Genomic DNA, 18,904 nt, shown 5'->3' with positions numbered 1-18,904 from the left:
GTTAGGTCACCCACCCGCTCGCTTGCTCGCTCACTCACTCGTTAGGTCACCCACCCACTCGCTCGTTCACTCACTCACTCGTTAGTTCACCCACCCGCTCGCTCGCTCGCTCGCTCACTCACTCGTTAGGTCACCCACCCACTCGCTCGCTCACTCACTCGTTAGGTCACCCACCCACTCGCTCGTTCGCTCACTCACTCGTTAGTTCACCCACCCGCTCGCTCGCTCACTCACTCGTTAGGTCACCCACCCACTCGCTCGTTCACTCACTCACTCGTTAGTTCACCCACCCGCTCTCTCGCTCACTTACTCGTTAGGTCACCCACCCACTCGCTCGTTCACTCACTCACTCGTTAGTTCACCCGCTCGCTCGCTCACTCACCTGCTCATTCGCTCACTCACTCACTCGTTAGGTCACCCACCCACCCGCTCATTCGTTCACTCACTCACTCGTTAGTTCACCCACTCGCTCGCTCATTAATTCAACCCTCTGATGCCCCCTGTTTTCCCTATCCCCTCTGACCTGCTATCTGACCGCCCCCCTCCATCCCCTCACCCCCCCTCCCCCTCCTCCCTCCCTCCCTCGCCCACCGAGGTGCAGGTGGTCGACGGCGAGCCGGTGCGGTTCCTGGTGCGGATCGTGGGCTCGCCGCGCCCCGAGGTGACGTGGTGGTTCGAGGGCGAGTCGCTGGAGGACGGTGAGGAGTACCAGTTCGTGGTGCGCGGGGAGGACACCTACTGCCTCTACCTGCCCGAGACCTTCCCGGACGACGAGGGGGAGTACATGTGCAAGGCCGTAAGCCCCAAGGGCTCCGCCGCCAGCACCTGCATCCTCACGATCGAGAGTAAGGCCGGGGCGCTGGCGGCTGCGGCGGTGGTGGAAGGGGACGGCAGCGAGGGTGGTGGTGGTGGTTGTTACGTCGCTGACGACGACGACGATGATGATGGTGGTGATGGTGGCGGCGGCGGTGGTGGTGGTGGAGACCGGGTAGATGTTGATGTCGGCGCAGACAAATGGGCGGACGGGGATGGAGGCGTGTCGGAGGCTGGGGAGGGAAATGGCGGCGAGGGCGGCTATGGGGACGGAGAGGCGGGTGGCGCGGGGTGGCACGCCAAGCGTTGCACGGAGCACTTGTAGAGGTTTTTGTTTTACGTTCGCTTCTGCGGGAGGAGGACGCGTCGTGGTGAGCGGAGAGCGGGGTAGGGGAGGGGAAGGGAGGGGGGCGAGTTGGGATTTTAGATTTATACCCGCGCTTGCATGCGTACGCACGCACGCACACGCACGCACGCAGGTACTATGCATACACGTGCATACGACAAAGACCAGATAAAGATCCCCCGCATAGCCTTATAAAACTTTTGGGGCGAGTGGTTGTTAGTGTATCACCTGTGAAGGCCGGCACGGTACACGGAAGTGGTGGGTCGCCAGCACTACGCCTGGCCGCCTTTGTCTCCCCAGTGGGGATTGTTTACACGCCGCACCAGGTACTCATTTGAGGTTGAGTCCACCTAGGGGAGGCCCATGAACTGTTCAGATAATCGTCACTGGTGTTGGTAGCCATGAGTGGGAATTGAACTCGGGTCACCGGGTTCGTAGCACAGGGCACTAGCCGCTGCACTACTGCTCCGCACACACACGTGCACACACACACACGTGCACACACACACACGTGCACACACACACGTGCACACACACACGTGCACACACACGTGCACACACACACACACGTGCACACACACACACGTGCACACACACGTGCACACACACGTGCACACGCGCACACACACACGTGCACACGCACACACACGTGCACACACACACACACGTGCACATGCGCACACGTGCACACACACACGTGCACACGTGCACACACACACACACACGTGCACACACACACACGTGCACACACACACACGTGCGCACACACACACACACATGCACGCACACACACACATGCACGCACACACACACATGCACACACACACACGTGCACACACGTGCACACATGCGCACACACACACGTGCACACACAAAGGCAAAGATGATACCCCCTTATCGCATTCACAGACTTTTGGGGCAAGTGCTGTTCGCGAGCACCTCTGATTAGCACGGTTGGTTACGTACGGTGTAAAAGAAGTTCAACATACATACATACAAGGCTGGCACGGCACAGGATGGGGTGGGTGGCCACCACCATGCCCGGCATACATACACAGAGCCACACACACGAGCACCCATATAAGGATTCGTACAGGATAGGAGGGCCTAAAAATCGCACCTTTTCCGATAATAAAAAGAATATAAAATGTATTGTCTTTGCAAAACCGCCTTGTGGCAGCAATCGGCACCGGAGCTGCTTCCGCGCTTGCGTTTATATAAAAAAAAATAAGATTAGGCGCTCGCTGAATTTGCATTCGTCTTTGTTGTGTTTCTTTATATTTTATATATATACGGCAGGATGTTAAACGAGTGATACGAATGCGGTTAAAAAGGTGGGCCATCTCTATTCGTGGACTCGCGTGACGGTGCCGTGATCCCACACTCCGGTCCCTACGGATCAACGCGGTCCCGCCGATCCTGCGTTTTGCCGGCTGTGCTCCGTTCAAATATAAATTGTAGCTTTGCACACCCTGATGAACGTGTCTTATTATTATTACTGCTACTACTACGACCACACTTTGTTTACCCGCTGAGTCTCACGGCTCGTTTCTCGATGGGTCTTGCCTACCCACAAGCTTTCGCGGTAAGGGGCGTGGGGGGGGGCGGGGTGATGATTTGCTGTGTGTTAGTCCCAGGCGATAAAAATCAATCTGCGAGTTAACGTTAAAAATTTCGCGACGTTTTTTTGGGTATCCCTGATCGCCGGTGGCACGCTCAGCCCCCCGGTGCCTTACTCTTCGCCAACGACGCTCAGGCGAAACGGAGGTCGCTCTCCGTATCATCGCTGCGATTAATGCTCGCCGCAGGATTTACCAGGGTGGCCACTCGATTCGAACCTCGACGCCTCTGCAACGGGCGGCTACCGCTGGACCATCGCGGCAGCGACTGATCGATTTTCCAAAATCTCCATGCGGGCACAAAGACAAAGATCTCCCGTATAGCCTTAAACAGACCGTTGGGGCAAGTGGCATTAGCGCGCACCTATTTAAAGCCGGCACGGCACACGAAGATGGTGGGTGGCCAACACCGTGCCGGCCACCTGTCTCCCCAGCGGCGATGTTGTCTACACACCACACACCAGGTGCTCCAATTAGGGGAGGCACGGGGACGGTTCGGATAATCGTCGCCGATGTTGGCCGCGAGTGGGAATCGAACTCGGGTGGCTGGGCGTGTCGTGCAGTGCTCTAGCCACTACACTACCGCTCCCCCACACCCTGTACACGCACACAGACACGGTTCCTATTCCGATTTTAATTGGTCCAATTACGTGGGACACGTTATTTTTTTTATCCAATCGGTGCCCTCTGTAGGCCACACGTGACGGGTTCACCAATCATCGGGCAAGTTTAGCGCGTATTACGATTGAAGTTTACACTCGAACCGGGGCAGGTTGGTAAACGTGACGAGGTGGACGCGAGGAGGTCACGAGAACTGGGATTTTGGCAAACGCTGGTGTCGGGCATCTTATTGACACAAAGTGCACCTAGCGTGGCACAAGCGCCGTGGTGACGTCAACGTGGTGAACTGCGGTTGTTGTTGTTATTGGCCCACCTTACCCACGATTCACCTTCTGCTTGCTTATCTTCTCATCCACTCGTTGTATCCTCGCCTGTACTGTGATGCATTGCTGGTCTATGAATTCATTGCAATGCTTTTAACCTTTTCCTTGCCTGTCCCCCTGTCTCTTCCTCTCTGTCCCCCTCCTCTGTTTGTCTCCATATTGTGTCTCTTCTTTGTGTTTGTCTCTGTCTATCCCTGTCTCTCTGTCTCTGCCCGTCTGCCTCTCTTTCTCTCTGTCATTTTCTCTCTCTGCCTCCCTCCGTTCCTCCGTGCTCGTCTCGACCGTCCGTCCGTCCGCCTTCTCTTGCCCGTCCGTCTTGGCTCGCAGCGGATGATTACTAGAGGCATCGCATCCCCTGCCCTCCCTGTATCTTCCGGGGGACGGGTCTCGGCCTAGCTGTACATAAAACACTCGTCCACGATTCACATCGCAACGACGGCCCTCTCTCGCATTTCCCCATTTCTTTTTTTTCCTCCATTGATGTTGATGTTGTTGTTTTTTTGAGTCGGCTATCGGCGATTAAATGACCATAACCTGCTTCCTGTGCTTGTGACGAGCGTGCGAGTTGCTAGAAAGCACCGCTATTTTCCACCTCTTAGTTAATTTGAACTTTGTGTGATATTTTTAAGTGAGTGAACATTGACAGCGATGATGATGATGATGACGATGACGACGCAAGGCCCGGTTTGATTTTGTTTTTTGTCCATTCACTCCGAATATAGTTGCCGCCCGCGTCCGGGGTAGGAGCCAGCGGTAACAGGCTGGCAATTGGCACCTGCAGCAAGCGATTGATGCCCTCTTACCGAGATCTTGTAGCGGTGTTGTCGTGCTGAGCTTTACTGTGGTGTGCGTGCTGGGCGGACCTGCTTTTATAGATCGAGCGCTCACTGCGAAATTGCGTTCGGGGTTTGGTCCGCAGCTGGGAAAAGTCGGCCAAATGTGCACCGCTCACTCGCTCATATATTCACCCACTCGTCCACCTCCCCACCCCCAACCCTCATCGAGTGACTCGTTGCAATTGCCAAAGTCACTCGGTACCTCGCCCACTCGCCCATGCACTCGGGCGCTGCTTCTCAACCTTTACCGCAGCCTTTGCACCCCTTTTAGGGTTCTAAATCGTAAAAAAAAAGTGTACAATTACATAGGGTTTTGATGAAACAAAAGCAGTTGTCACTTACGTTGCCCGTGCTTAATTTGCGTTTTCGATTATTTACCTTCGATAAAAAAAATCAATCTGGCCACGTCTCGCTACCCCCAGCAAGGGCATCTCTCGCACCACCAGGGGTTGCGTGCTCGCCTCAGGTTAAGAATAAGCACTGCGCTAGGGATTGCCACCTGCACCAGATTTGACCCGGACGTTCCGTGATTTGGCATCTATGGACCCGCATCATCGCGTTGAGCTTTAGTGCAGTGAGAACCGCACGCTCTCCGTAATGGACTGAGAAATCTGTAACCCTCAGCCGGCTCCACACCTGGTCAATCGTTAGAATATTTATATATATATTCATATATATACCGGAGGAATCCGATGAGCTATAAAACGAATTTTCACAGATGTCGGGGCAAGGGGTCAGAACCTTCCAACGACAACAAACAATACAAAAGCTCGCATCTCGCGGCTCTCTAATCTCCAACCTGCCGCTTTGTCCACTCCCGAGCGACGTGCAACCTGACGGCGCTCGCCGGCGCGCGGCGACGAAACGCGCGGGTTGCGTGCGACGGGTTGCGTGCGATGGGTTGCGTGCGACGGGTTGCGTGCGACGGGTTGCGTGCGACGGGTTGCGTGCGGGGGCGGTTTCCAAATGTCCAGATTTTGTTACAGGGCACCCCTGCTACATTATAATAAATAAAAAACTGCGATTTCTTTTTTTTTCCGGTAAATATAAATAAAATACCTATTTCCCCGGGTTCTCAAAAGGTGGGGGGCGGGGGGGGTCATCGCCCCCCGCCCCCCACTTCCCTCCACCCCTCTGTGTATCCGCATCTGCGTCAGCCTCTCACGTGACTGTCAACATTCGATGTCGTGGTTCGTAGTCGTCGCAGCGTCGCGCTCCTGCACCTCCTGCACGGTATCCATGCCGCAGCCTGCACCCCCCCTTACCCCCAGCCCCCGTGAAAGGCTTTAACTGGGGACGTGCCCCGGCTTGAAGGCATCCAGTCTAGAACGCGTCTGCTCAATCAAGACGGCTGGACGTCTTCGGCATCGAAACAAAAGTACGCGCGCGACGTTCAGAAGCCAAAACAAATTAAATAAACGCAATTTAATCTCGATTTGAAGCTTTCGCGACTGCGGTAAGCCACACATGAAATAACGGCGTGATTTGTTTTATTTTATTTTATTTCTACCGACGTTACTTTACCGAAAGAACCGAAGAGTATGAACGCGATTTCTCCGCGTCGGGGGTCGTGCTGTCGCCGGCGCGTCGTGCTTCGCCCGTGCCGTTCAGTGGCCGATCCGACCGCCACCTCTCGTCCCCTCCGTCGCCTCTCCGTCGGTCGCGCACGTGAGTCCGTGCGCGTGCGTCCGTGCGCGCGCGTGCGTGCGCGTGAGTCCGTGCGCGTGCGTGCGCGTGCGTCCGTGCGCGCGCGTGCGTGCGCGTGAGTCCGTGCGCGTGCGTGCGCGTGAGTCCGTGCGCGTGCGGCAGTGCGCGTGCGTGCGCGTGCCACGGCCTCCACCTCCGGGGTCCGCCCTCAAGTCTGGCTTTGCTTCGCGACGTTCCTGCTGCGAAAGATCGAGGGGCGCCGTGGAGCGCTCCCGTTCGGAAGACCCGCGGAAGATGACGCCAAAGAACTACTTCTGAATCCCTTCCAAGTGACCTGGGTGGGGGGGGGGGGCTCCGAACTCCCGCACACCCACAGCCGGCTACGGAGACATATATTTCGAGTGGCAATCAAAGGCCACCCCCTCCCCCCCCATTCTGCCCACACTCAAAAACAAAAATTATCAGAAATTAAAGGTGGCGGGTTTTTGTTGTTTGGTCGTGCGCGGTCGCTGGCGACGAGGCCTCTGCAAGCGTCGGCTCTCGTTCCATGCGAGTGGGGTTCGACGACGATGATGATGATAACGACGATGACGATGATGATGACGACAATGATGATGACGACAATGATGATGACGACGATGATGATGATGATAATGATGATAACGACGATGACGACGATGATGACGACGACGATGACGACGACGACGATGACGCCGGTGGTTTTGTTTTTGTTGTGTCCGTTGGGTTTCTCTCTCCTACAAACTCCGATCGTTCTGCAGCCGACTGTGTGGATTGACGCGAGCCGTGTCGCACGTGCGCAACGAAATAAAAGTTTATAAGAAACGGACGCGACGGAGAGGGCCTCCTCCTTCCTGCGGCTGCCGCTCCGCGTGACGGATGCGGGATGCGCGTGTGACTCGTAGACTCGCATAGAGACCCATAGGCTGATATAAAGATTTATAGACTCACATAGAGACCCACAGACTCGCATCGAGACCCTACAAGCTCACAGAGACCCATAGACTCACACAGAGAGCCATAGACTTACAGAGACCCATAGACTCGCACAGAGCCCCATAGACTCACATAGAGACCCATAGACTCACAGAGACCCACAGACTTGCATAGAGACCCATAGACTCGCATAGAGGCCCACAGACTTGCATAGAAACCCACAGGCTCACAGAGACCCATAGGATCACATAGACCCATAGACTTGCATAGAGACCCATAGACGCACATAGAGACCCATAGACTCACACAGAGAGCCATAGACTTACACAGAGACCCATAGAGTCACACAGAGACCCTTAGACTCATATAGAGACCCATAGACTCGCATAGAGACCCATAGACTCGCAAAGAGACCCACAGACTCGCATAGAGACCCACAGACTCGCATAGAGACCCACAGACTCGCATAGAGACATGTAGACTCGCATAGAGATAATACTACTATAGAGAGAGACCCACAGACTCGCATAGAGACCCACAGACTCACATAGACCCACAGACTCGCATAGAGACCCACAGACTCGGAGACCAGTGCAGGGTGGTTGGCATGAGCCCTGGGGTACGGAATGAAATGCCCCCCCTCCAGCCCCCCGGGCCTCTGGAGAGGCGACGAGGAGCCCGGCAGAGTCACGCACCGCCTGCACGCTGCAGAGCCCCAGGCCACCGGTGCGCCACGTGAACGCGGGGCCGTGGCTGGACTCCGCGTTGCCGCAAGTCGACGGATCTACGTGGCCGCCGGGGGGGGTCGCGACCACGACGACTCGTAGCGCAGCACCGGAGCAGGTTGGAAGAGAGCCGGCCACCGCTGGATCGCGACGTCCAAGCCGTGCCCGGCTGACCGTTCCGTCAGCGCCACCACCATTCACTTTAAGATGTTTTTTGTTCATGTTTTTTTTTGTTGCGGTTGCAACCGATTCAAGAGCCGAATGGCTCACAGGGCTATACCTAATAAATGAACTTGAACCACCGCCACCACCGCCGCCGCTGCCGTGGTGGTGGCGTGCGGGCAGAGGTCGCAACCGGGTACCCGATACCCGTACCCTACCCGATACCCGGCTACCCGTACCCGGCCGGGTACGGGTACCCGTTTGCGACCCTGGTGCGGCCGGGTACGGGTACGGGTGGGCCGTGAGTCACTGGTGAGCAACCGTTTGTCACTCATTTCCCAACGTCTTGTCTCATCTTGGTTCTTTCGGTAAAGTCACGTAGAATGGAAATAATAAAATAATAAACAGAAAACATAAAAAAAAACAATGTTTTATTTTTATTCTTTTATTACTTCAATTCTACGTGACTTTACCGAAAGAATCAAGAAGATGAATCACTGCAGTCACGAAAGCTTTAAATCGAAACGTCTTGTCTCTTCTCACAATTCAAGTTCCTAGAATCAACCCACCCGCGCCTGCAACATGGCTTCATCCCAGAGGTCGCAATCGGGTACCCGATACCCGTACCCTACCCGATACCCGGCCGGGTACGGGTAGCCGGGTATCGGGTAGGCTACGGGTACGGGTACCCGTTTTCGACCCTGGTGCGGCCGGGTACGGGTACGGGTAAGGAATCAAAACCCGTTTGCGACCTCTGCGGGCGGGTGGACAGGAGGGAGTCCGCAAAGCGTCCCAGGCGAGAGGGTCTCGGCGGTGTTGGATTAATTCTAGATTAGAAGTTTTCGTGACTGCAAGGATCCATCACTCTTCATGTTGAACTTATTTTATTTTCGCCTACGTGACTTTGCCGAAATAACCAAAGAGTTGGATTACTTTAAAAATTAGCTTTTTTTTCCTGTTGAGTTGTGTTGACCTCCCCCAGAGCCGGCCCAGCCACTAAGCGACCCTTGCAATTGCAAAGGGCCCCGTGGCCAGCAGAGGGCCCCCTAGAGTCACTGCTAGCTCGTGGGTGAAAAAAATCATGCATCAAAGGGGCCTCCAACCAAATTTTGCTTAGGGCCCCCAAAGGTCTAGGGCCGGTTCTGACCTCCCCCCCCCGCCTCCACGCGCCTACGATTAGCGCGGTTGGCTACGTACGGTGCGAAAGAAGTTCAACACACACGTGGGGGGTTAGCGCGTGGCGCACGCCTTTGTAATAATGAAGTCATCGTTCATTGCTCTGTGGAGGCAGCAGCAGCGAGAGTCGGTGGATCGCCGCACGCAGATGATGTTGCCCGAAACTGCACGACCCCCCCCCCCCCATATCGCCACGGTGGCTATGAGATGTTAACTACCTCGCCTGGTATACAGGAGGTCGTGGGTTCGATCCCAACCCTGACGCCTGCTGCTGTATATTTGGAAGTTTGCGTGTCTCTCTCTCTCTCATCATCATCACGGTGGCTAGGAGATGTTAACTACCTCGCCTGGTATACAGGAGGTCGTGGGTTCGATCCCAACCCTGACGCCTGCTGTATATTTGGAGTTTGCGTGTCTCTCATCATCATCACGGTGGCTATGAGATGTTAACTACCTCGCCTGGTATACAGGAGGTCGTGGGTTCGATCCCAACCCTGACGCCTGCTGCTGTATATTTGGAGTTTGCGTGTCTCTCTCTCTCATCATTATCACGGTGGCTAGAACATGTTAACTACCTCGCCTGGTATACAGGAGGTCGTGGGTTCGATCCCGATCCTGACGTCTGCTGCATATTTGGAGTTTGCGTGTCTCTCTCTCTCATCATCATCACGGTGGCTAGAACATGTTAACTACCTCGTCCGGTATACAGGAGGTCGTGAGTTCGATCCCGATCCTGACGCCTGCTGTATATTTGGAGTTTGCGTGTCTCCCTCTCTCATCATCATCACGGTGGCTAGGAGATGTTGATACCTCGCCTGGTATACAGGAGGTCGTGAGTTCGATCCCGATCCTGACGCCTGCTGTATATTTGGAGTTTGCGTGTCTCCCTCTCTCATCATCATCACGGTGGCTAGGAGATGTTGATACCTCGCCTGGTATACAGGAGGTCGTGGGTTCGATCCCGATCCTGACGTCTGCTGCATATTTGGAGTTTGCGTGTCTCTCTCTCTCATCATCATCACGGTGGCTAGAACATGTTAACTACCTCGTCCGGTATACAGGAGGTCGTGAGTTCGATCCCGATCCTGACGCCTGCTGCATATTTGGAGTTTGCGTGTCTCTCTCTCTCTCATCATCATCACGGTGGCTAGAACATGTTAACTACCTCGTCCGGTATACAGGAGGTCGTGAGTTCGATCCCGATCCTGACGCCTGCTGTATATTTGGAGTTTGCGTGTCTCCCTTTCTCATCATCATCACGGTGGCTAGGAGATGTTGATACCTCGTCCGGTATACAGGAGGTCGTGGGTTCGATCCCGACCCTGACGCCTGCTGCTGTATATTTGAAGTTTGCGTGTCGCGCGGATTTTTCTCCGGGTCCCCCGGGTTTTCCCCTCCACATTTAGAATGAACATCACGCGTTTAGAGTTGTTGACCTCTATAAATTTCCACTTGATGGTGAGCCACTTTATTGGGCTGTCACTTGTGGCCAGGTTGCTTCCGGAAACGAGCTGTATAGCCCAGTTGGTCGTACCTCGTAAAATAAAAAAAATAGTTGGGTTTTATAGTTTAAAAAAGGGTGTCGGAGGTGCTATACCCTGGCTCTCCACGAAGAGGCAGTACAGCAATGCATGCATGTTGAACTTCTTTCGCACCGTACGTAGCCAACCGTGCTAATCGGAGGTGCGGGGGAAAGGACAATAAACTAAACAACAACGAGTAGTTCTAAAAAGTGAGTTGTCAATATAGACGGTGATTTAAGAGTGCGTAGCTCCAGTGGCTTCCTAATATCGGAAGGAAGAGCGTTCCAGACGGCCGCAGAAGCGCATCTGTAAGCGCGCGATGCAGTGACCGTCTTTGTTCGATGGTAGATATGTTCACACACAGATCCATAGACTCCTGCAGAGAGGCATAGACTCACACACAGATCCATAGACTCACACAGAGACCCATAGACTCGCACAGAGACCCATAGACTCACACAGAGAGACATAAACTCACACAGAGAGACATAGACTCACACAGAGACACATAGACTCACACAGAGACCCATAGACTCACACAGAGAGACATAAACTCACACAGAGAGACATAGACTCACACACAGATCCATAGACTCACACAGAGACCCATAGACTCACACAGAGACCCATAGACTCACACAGAGAGACATAAACTCACACAGAGAGACATAGACTCACACAGAGACACATAGACTCACACAGAGACCCATAGACTCCCACAGAGACCCATAGACTCACACAGAGAGATATAGACTCACACAGAGACCCATAGACTCACACACAAATCCACAGACTCACACAGAGAGACATAGACTCACACAGAGACACATAGACTCACACAGAGACCCATAGACTCGCACAGAGACCCATAGACTCGCACAGAGACCCATAGACTCGCACAGAGACCCACAGACTCACACAGAGACACACAGACTCACACTGAGTGCCATAGACTCGCACAGAGACCCATAGACTCGCACAGAGACCCATAGACTCGCACAGAGACCCATAGACTCGCACAGAGACCCATAGACTCACACAGAGACCCATAGACTCACACAGAGACCCATAGACTCACACAGAGACTCACAGACTCACACAGAGACCCACAGACTCACACAAAGACCCACAGACTCACACACAGACCCATAGACTCACATAGAGACCAATAGACTCACACAGAGACTCACAGACTCACACAAAGACCCACAGACTCACACAAAGACCCACAGACTCACACACAGACCCATAGACTCACACAGAGACTCACAGACTCACACAAAGACCCACAGACTCACACAAAGACCCACAGACTCACACAGAGACCCATAGACTCACACAGAGACCAATAGACTCACACAGAGACCCATAGACTCACACCGAGAGACATAGACTCACACAGAGACCCATAGACTCACACCGAGATCCATAGACTCACACCGAGAGACATAGACTCACACAGAGAGACATAGACTCACACAGAGACCCATAGATTCACACCGAGATCCATAGACTCACACCGAGAGACATAGACTCACACAGAGACCCATAGACTCACACAGAGACCCATAGATTCACACCGAGATCCATAGACTCACACCGAGAGACATAGACTCGCACAGAGACCCATAGACTCACACAGAGACCAATAGACTCACACAGAGACCCATAGACTCCCACAGAGACCCATAGACTCACACCGAGAGACATAGACTCACACAGAGACCCATAGACTCCCACAGAGACCCATAGACTCTCACAGAGACCCATAGACTCACACAGAGACCAATAGACTCACACAGAGACCCATAGACTCCCACAGAGACCCATAGACTCTCACAGAGACCCATAGACTCACACAGAGACCAATAGACTCACACAGAGACCTATAGACTCCCACAGAGACCCATAGACTCACACAGAGACCCATAGACTCACACAGAGACGCATAGACTCACACAGAGATCCATAGACTCACACAGAGACCCATAGACTCCCACAGAGACCCATAGACTCCCACAGAGACCTATAGACTCCCACAGAGACCCATTGACTCACACAGAGACCCATAGACTCACACAGAGACCCATAGACCACCCACAGAGACCCATAGACTCACACAGAGACCCACAGACTCACACAGAGACCCATAGACTCACACAGAGACCCATAGACTCGCACAGAGACCCATAGACTCGCACAGAGACCCATAGACTTGCACAGAGACCCACAGACTCACACAGAGACCAATAGACTCACACAGAGAGACATAGACTCACACAGAGACCCACAGACTCACACAGAGATCCACAGACTCACAGAGAGACATAGACTCACACAGAGACCCATAGACTCACACAGAGACCCATAGACTCACACAGAGACCCACAGACTCACACAGAGACCCACAGACTCGCACAGAGACCCACAGACTCGCACAGAAACGTAGACTCGGTGTATACACACTGGGAATGCTTCTCTGTTCATGCCATCTACATCACAACGTGATGTTGAACTTCTTTCGCACCGTACGTAGCCAACAGCGCTAATTGGAGGTGCGGGGGAAGGACAACAAACTAAACACAAAAAGCAGTTTTAAATAAATGAGTTGTAAATGTAGAAGATGATTTAAAAGTGCGTAGCTTCAGCGGGGTTCTTAATAACGTAAGCAGGAGCGTTCCAGACGGCCGCAGAAGCGCATCTGAAAGCGAGGCGCGGTGCGGCGAGACACCGTCTCTGTTCGATGGCCAGCAGCCAAAAGTGGACTGATCGCCGTCTGTTTCCGTCGGTACGGGGACAGATCGTTGTCCCCCTCGCGAAAAGCGTGGGGCTTTCTCCGTGTGCCCCGGTTTTCTCCTACCACGTAAATAATAACAACAACAACAAATCTTCTTGGTTCTTTCGGTAAAGTCACGTAGAAGGAAAATAATAAAATAATAAAAATAAAAGATAATAAAATAATTCTCACGACGTTTCGGCCACAACGCAAGCAGCCGTCTTCAGGTCTTCAGGTGGAGAACAGGTCTGTCAAGTAGACACAGAGTCTGTCAAGTAGACAGTCATTCAGACTCTGTCTATTTGACAGACCTGTTCTCCATCTGAAGACGGCTGCTTGCGTTATGGCCGAAACGTCGTGAGAATAATTTTATTATGTTTTATTTTCATTATTTTATTATTTTCCTTCTACGTGACTTTACCGAAAGAACCAAGAAGATGAATCCCTGCAGTCACGAAAGCTTTAAATCGAAACAACAACAAAGTCATCATTCATCGGCCGAACACTTTCGCCGATAAGACATCATCGGTCGGCGTGTGAGGGCCGCCACGTGTTTGAAACCATTGTGGGTTTGACAGCAGCATGGCGATGGCGATGGGACTGGTGTTGTCACTCTTTGCGTGTTGTCGGTGGGGGGCCCTGCATGCCAGGGGCCGCATTAAAGGCCACCAGGGGGCCGCCAGTGACCCGCGAGCCTTGCTGTGAAGTGAACATTCGGTCACAGTTCCTATGATCACTGTTTCATTGCTTTTATGGCTTTATTTTGGTGATTTTTGAAAGGTTTTTCGGTTTGGCCATGTTTGTTTGTTGTAGTACAGAGTTAGACTGATGGCCTTAATCTAAGTTGTCTTGTGGTTGTTGTTGTTTGACTTGCATCCCACTGGGATTTTTGCACACAGTGTTGGTGTACGGTGCTTTTTCTGCAATATTTTGCTGTCTTTTCTTGGATTTTCTGTTTGCACATAGTCACATAGTCACTTTAATATGTTTTCTTGTTCATGTTTTTGTTTTTTTGTTTGTTGCGGTTGCACTCGATTCAAGAGCCGAATGGCTCACAGGGCAAAACCTAATAAATTAAACTTGAATGAAACTTGAAACTTGAAACACGGGCTTGAAGTAAAAAGCCAAAGGTAGCGGCAGGACCGCCCTGAACAAGAGGCTTCTTGAATGCCAACGTTGGCGCAAACGTCGCGGCAACGTTGGGCCAACGTTACCCTAACGTTGGCATAACATTGACCCAACGTTCCCATGGTCACAGGGAAATTCGGAATCCAAACACAAACCCACGTTGACAAATTCATTCACCCAACTTTCACTTTTATTCACAAAATGCCCAACCCACCGACCGACCGACCGAAAGTATATATGTGCATATATATATTCAGTTGCATAGTTATTGTCCTGTGCATAGTTGAAGCTTTCCTTCTGACTCTGTGTAAACCTCAGCAGTCGCAAGGTTGCAAGTTCGAGTCTTGGTTAGGGGGTTTGACTCAACCCATCATCCCTCACTCCGGAGGTCGGTAAAATGAACACCACTCTGTGGATGATGATGGTGGTGGGGGATCAACTGGTTGTCTGCTGAAGAGACTTGTCCCACCCGCCGCCATAGGAATGTGGAATTTCCACCACCGGCTGAGGGAGGGCTGCAAACGCGTGATGAGCCATAGCCTCAATGCTAATCACTTAAGGCTGAATATAACGACAATATATTGTACAACTCTATATTTGGTTGGCATGGTTATCCGTGTACGGATAAGGACATGCGGATTGGTGAGAAGCGTTCACGTGATGTGTGTTGCGGCGGTGACGACACCAAGACTGCCATCATCTCTTCGAGATCAATAAAACAGGTACCACCTTAAATTTCGATTTAAAGCTTTCGTGACTGCAGGGATTCATCTTCTTGGTTCTTTCGGTAAAGTCACGTAGAAGGGAAATAATAAAATAATAGAAATAAAACATAATAAAATAATTCTCACGACGTTTCGGCCACAACGCAAGCAGCCGTCCTCGGGTGAAGAACAAGTCTGTCGGAAGAATGAGACGCTGTCTTCCCGACAGACCTGTTCTTCACCTGAGGACGGCTGCTTGCGTTGTCGCCGAAACGTCGTGAGAATTATTTTATTATGTTTTATTTCTATCATTTAATTATTTCCCTTCTACGTGACTTTACCGAAAGAACCAAGAAGAGGTACCACCTTGTGGGAAAGCCACGGCCAAGGGTGGTCATCCCCATGGATGGACTGACCACTGCCATGGGAACAGAACCGGCCCTAGACCTTTGGGGGCCCTAAGCAAAATTTGGTTGGAGGCCCCTTTGATGTATGATTTTTTTCACCCACTAGCTAGCAGTGACTCTAGGGGGGCCCTCTGCTGGCCACGGGGCCCTTTGCAATTGCAAGGGTCGCTTAGTGGCTGGGCCGGCTCTGCATGGGAATATCAAATGTCCACCACCGTCGCACCGTTGGCATTGCGGATTAGTGCAGTTACAGCGTGGAACACGTGACTGTCATCACGTGGAACGCGCGCCATTATAGCGTGGAACACGCGCCGTTCGAACACCTTTCTGCGCGGTTGAGCGATACGGTGATAAAGCACGCGGAGTGAACGGCAGTTCAATGCTGGCGCGAGCGTACCCTCATCTCGGTATCCCTGTCGCCTCCATGGGATGACCGCAGTTCACATCCTGTCGTGAACAACGTGATTGAGAAGCAGCAGCAGTTCCTCGCTTAACACCCGGCGGCACTTTTCAGGGACACGTCTAGCGGCGCTAATCGATGAATTTCTGCCGTCCTCCCCCCCAAAATTCCGCTGGGCTGGCTTGCGACGTGGGGGTGGTGGCGGTGACCAGGGGAGGACAGATTAGCCATGTGGGTTTGGGTGACCTTTTTGAGTCCCCAGTGAAGCTGGGCCCTCTTGAAAACGAGGCTTTCCTGGATAAACTACTAAAACTATACAAACAAAACCTATTATTTTATTTTACCAGGTATGCCCCACTGAGCCATGTAACTCTTTCAGAAGCTACCCAGCCATCACGAATAAAAATAGCTCAGCGTCGTGGCTCATCGTCATTGTTGTTGGACATTTATAGCGGCCAAACGCTCTAAACGCGTGATGTCGATTCTAAACGCGGAGCGAAAAACCCGGAGAAAAATCTACGCGACCACGGGGAGAGAAAGAGAGACATGCAGACTCCAAATATACAGCAGGCATAACGGTCGGGATCGAACCCCACGACCTCCTGCATACCAGGCGAGGTAGTTAACATCTCCTAGCCACCGTGGCGCCCCAAGTGCTATCGTCGTTTGAGTAATAAACAGCCGTATATACATTTTAAATACATCAAATAATCGCTCACCCGTACCTATCCCTTAAGCATATTTCCGTTAATATGTTGACTGCCCCTTTGCGTGTAGACACACGTACTTTAAATCCGTGTATGCGGCAGCACTTGTACATGACTTGTGAACATTGTCAAGACTATTCTCATGCTCACAATTTAAATACTGGGGAGAGGTGCTGGCCGCAACTCTGCCCCTCGTGTGCCGTGCCGGCCTTCACAGGTGCTCGCCAACAGCACTTGCCCTAACAGTCTCTGTTAAGGCTACACGGGGGAATCCTCTGTTTTGTATATAAATATAACACAATAATAATAATTATCGTCATTATTACACAATAACGCATTAACATTCACACAGCCTGTATCCCTGAGCCTTTGACAATTATATGACGTTACAAATGCGGGGCAGGACATCCCTGGTGATAATAATTGTAACAGATAGCGCGTCGATTAACATGACTACGTTTGAAATGCCAATGTTTGCCAAGGCCGACATTTTGACAAGACCTGGACAACGCCACTTGACGTCATCGTTACTGCCACGTGCACACTCCATCACGTGCCGAATGATATAATATCGTGCATTTGTGTGAATAGGTCCTGCCTCCCCCCCCACATCTAGGTCGACTCGACCTCAAATGAGTACCTGGTGCGGCGTGTAAACATCGCCGCTGGGGAGACAAAGGCGGCCCGGCGTGGTGCTGGCCACCATGCCCCCACTCCCTCCACCCCTCGTGTGCGGTGCCGGCCTTCGTAGGCGCAGCTAGCAGCACTTGCCCCAACAGTATGTCAAGGCTACACGGGGGATCTTTGTCTTCGTCTTGACCTGCATGATAAATAAGTGACCCGATTCCACGTTCCTACAATTGTCAAGGAGAGGGACGAGCTTGGCCGGACGTTGATCTGCGACGTTTCGTTTCTCACCCCCCCCCCCTCCCTCACATCTCCTCACTTCTCACCTGCCTCTCCTCTACTGCAATGCCTCACCAGGCCTTCCTCACCACCTCTCACACTCAACTGCCCCCACCTCTCCTCACCGCCCTACATATTTACCTATCTCCTCACCTCACCTGTTGTCTCATTTTGGGCCACTCTCAACCCGACCCTCACCTCACTGGCCTCACCTCACCTCCCAGCATCTCACCCATCTCTCATCAATTCCATCATCGTCCTCACGCGGGCGAGGGATGAGCTTTTGCTTCTTCTCTCGTAAAAATCAGGAGACTCTGGGAACCTCGATTCCTCGCCTGACCCGTGCCCACTCCACCACTCTCCTCGTCACATTCTCATCTCCCCTCACCCATCCCCACTCACCCACCCGCTCTATCACACGCCGGGTGAGACAAGCCTCACCTCCCTTCCCCCCTCGACTAACGCACCTCCACTCACCTCTACCCCCACCCCCCACTCACCACTCCCCTAGCCTCACAGGGGTGAGGTGTGAGCCTTCCACTAGGCCTCGGCAAGGTAAAAGTTAAAAGGTAAAAACAACGAGCCTACTTTTACCCTACCTTTTACCCTTACTCCATACAAATTACCCGATTACAGGGTAATTACTGGGGTACTACTACACATGAACAAGGTTTGTAACAGGTCAATGCTCGGCAGAGCGCTTTATTCATCTATAGAATACTCTCGATGATTCCAATTTTAAATGGAGGCCACGGACTGCGCCACGGAGCTTTTAGCGAGCGGTAAGCAAGGTATTTACAGGGTAATACTTCCACGCTACCATTACCCTACCCTTTACCTTACCACTTGGCATGTCAACACCTTACCCTTGACCCTTTTACCCGGTAAAAAGGGTAAATGACCTTATTTTGCCGAGGCCCACCTTCCATTCTCTCTCGCCGGGTGAGCCAAGACTCACCTCCCTTTCACCCTCGACTAACTCACCTCCACTCACCTCTACCCCCACCCCCCACTCACCACTCCCCCAGCCTCACAGGGCGTGAGCCTTCCCTTCTCTCTCGCCGGGTGAGCCAAGACTCACCTCCCTTCCCCCCTCGACTAACTCACCTCTACCCCCCACCCCCCCACTCA

The 18,904-nt window shown here is 52.6% G+C and overlaps 2 protein-coding genes across 7 annotated transcripts in view; both read left to right on the top strand.

Moving 5' to 3' along the window:
* The window catches only part of NEXN (nexilin F-actin binding protein), a 42,904-nt gene extending 35,852 nt beyond the window's left edge, over nt 1-7,052 (top strand). For 5 of the 6 annotated variants that reach the window (XM_061571637.1, XM_061571640.1, XM_061571641.1 and 2 more), the window contains exon 15: nt 602-7,052. In XM_061571637.1, the coding sequence (XP_061427621.1) occupies nt 602-1,138 (537 nt within the window). In that variant the 3' untranslated portion in view covers nt 1,139-7,052. The remainder of the gene's footprint in view (nt 1-601) is intronic. The other variant, XM_061571642.1, reaches the window with a different exon arrangement.
* Nucleotides 1-18,904, top strand: part of PRDM12 (PR/SET domain 12) — a 144,166-nt gene that overhangs the window by 94,151 nt on the left and 31,111 nt on the right. The window lies entirely within an intron of this gene.

This window comes from Lethenteron reissneri, chromosome 48 (genome assembly GCF_015708825.2).
Source record: "Lethenteron reissneri isolate LAM-NWPU_2019-01 chromosome 48, ASM1570882v1, whole genome shotgun sequence".
Lineage (NCBI taxonomy): Eukaryota > Metazoa > Chordata > Hyperoartia > Petromyzontiformes > Petromyzontidae > Lethenteron > Lethenteron reissneri.
Note: the sequence above shows the minus strand (reverse complement) of the source record. Positions and strands in the feature narration are given on the sequence as shown.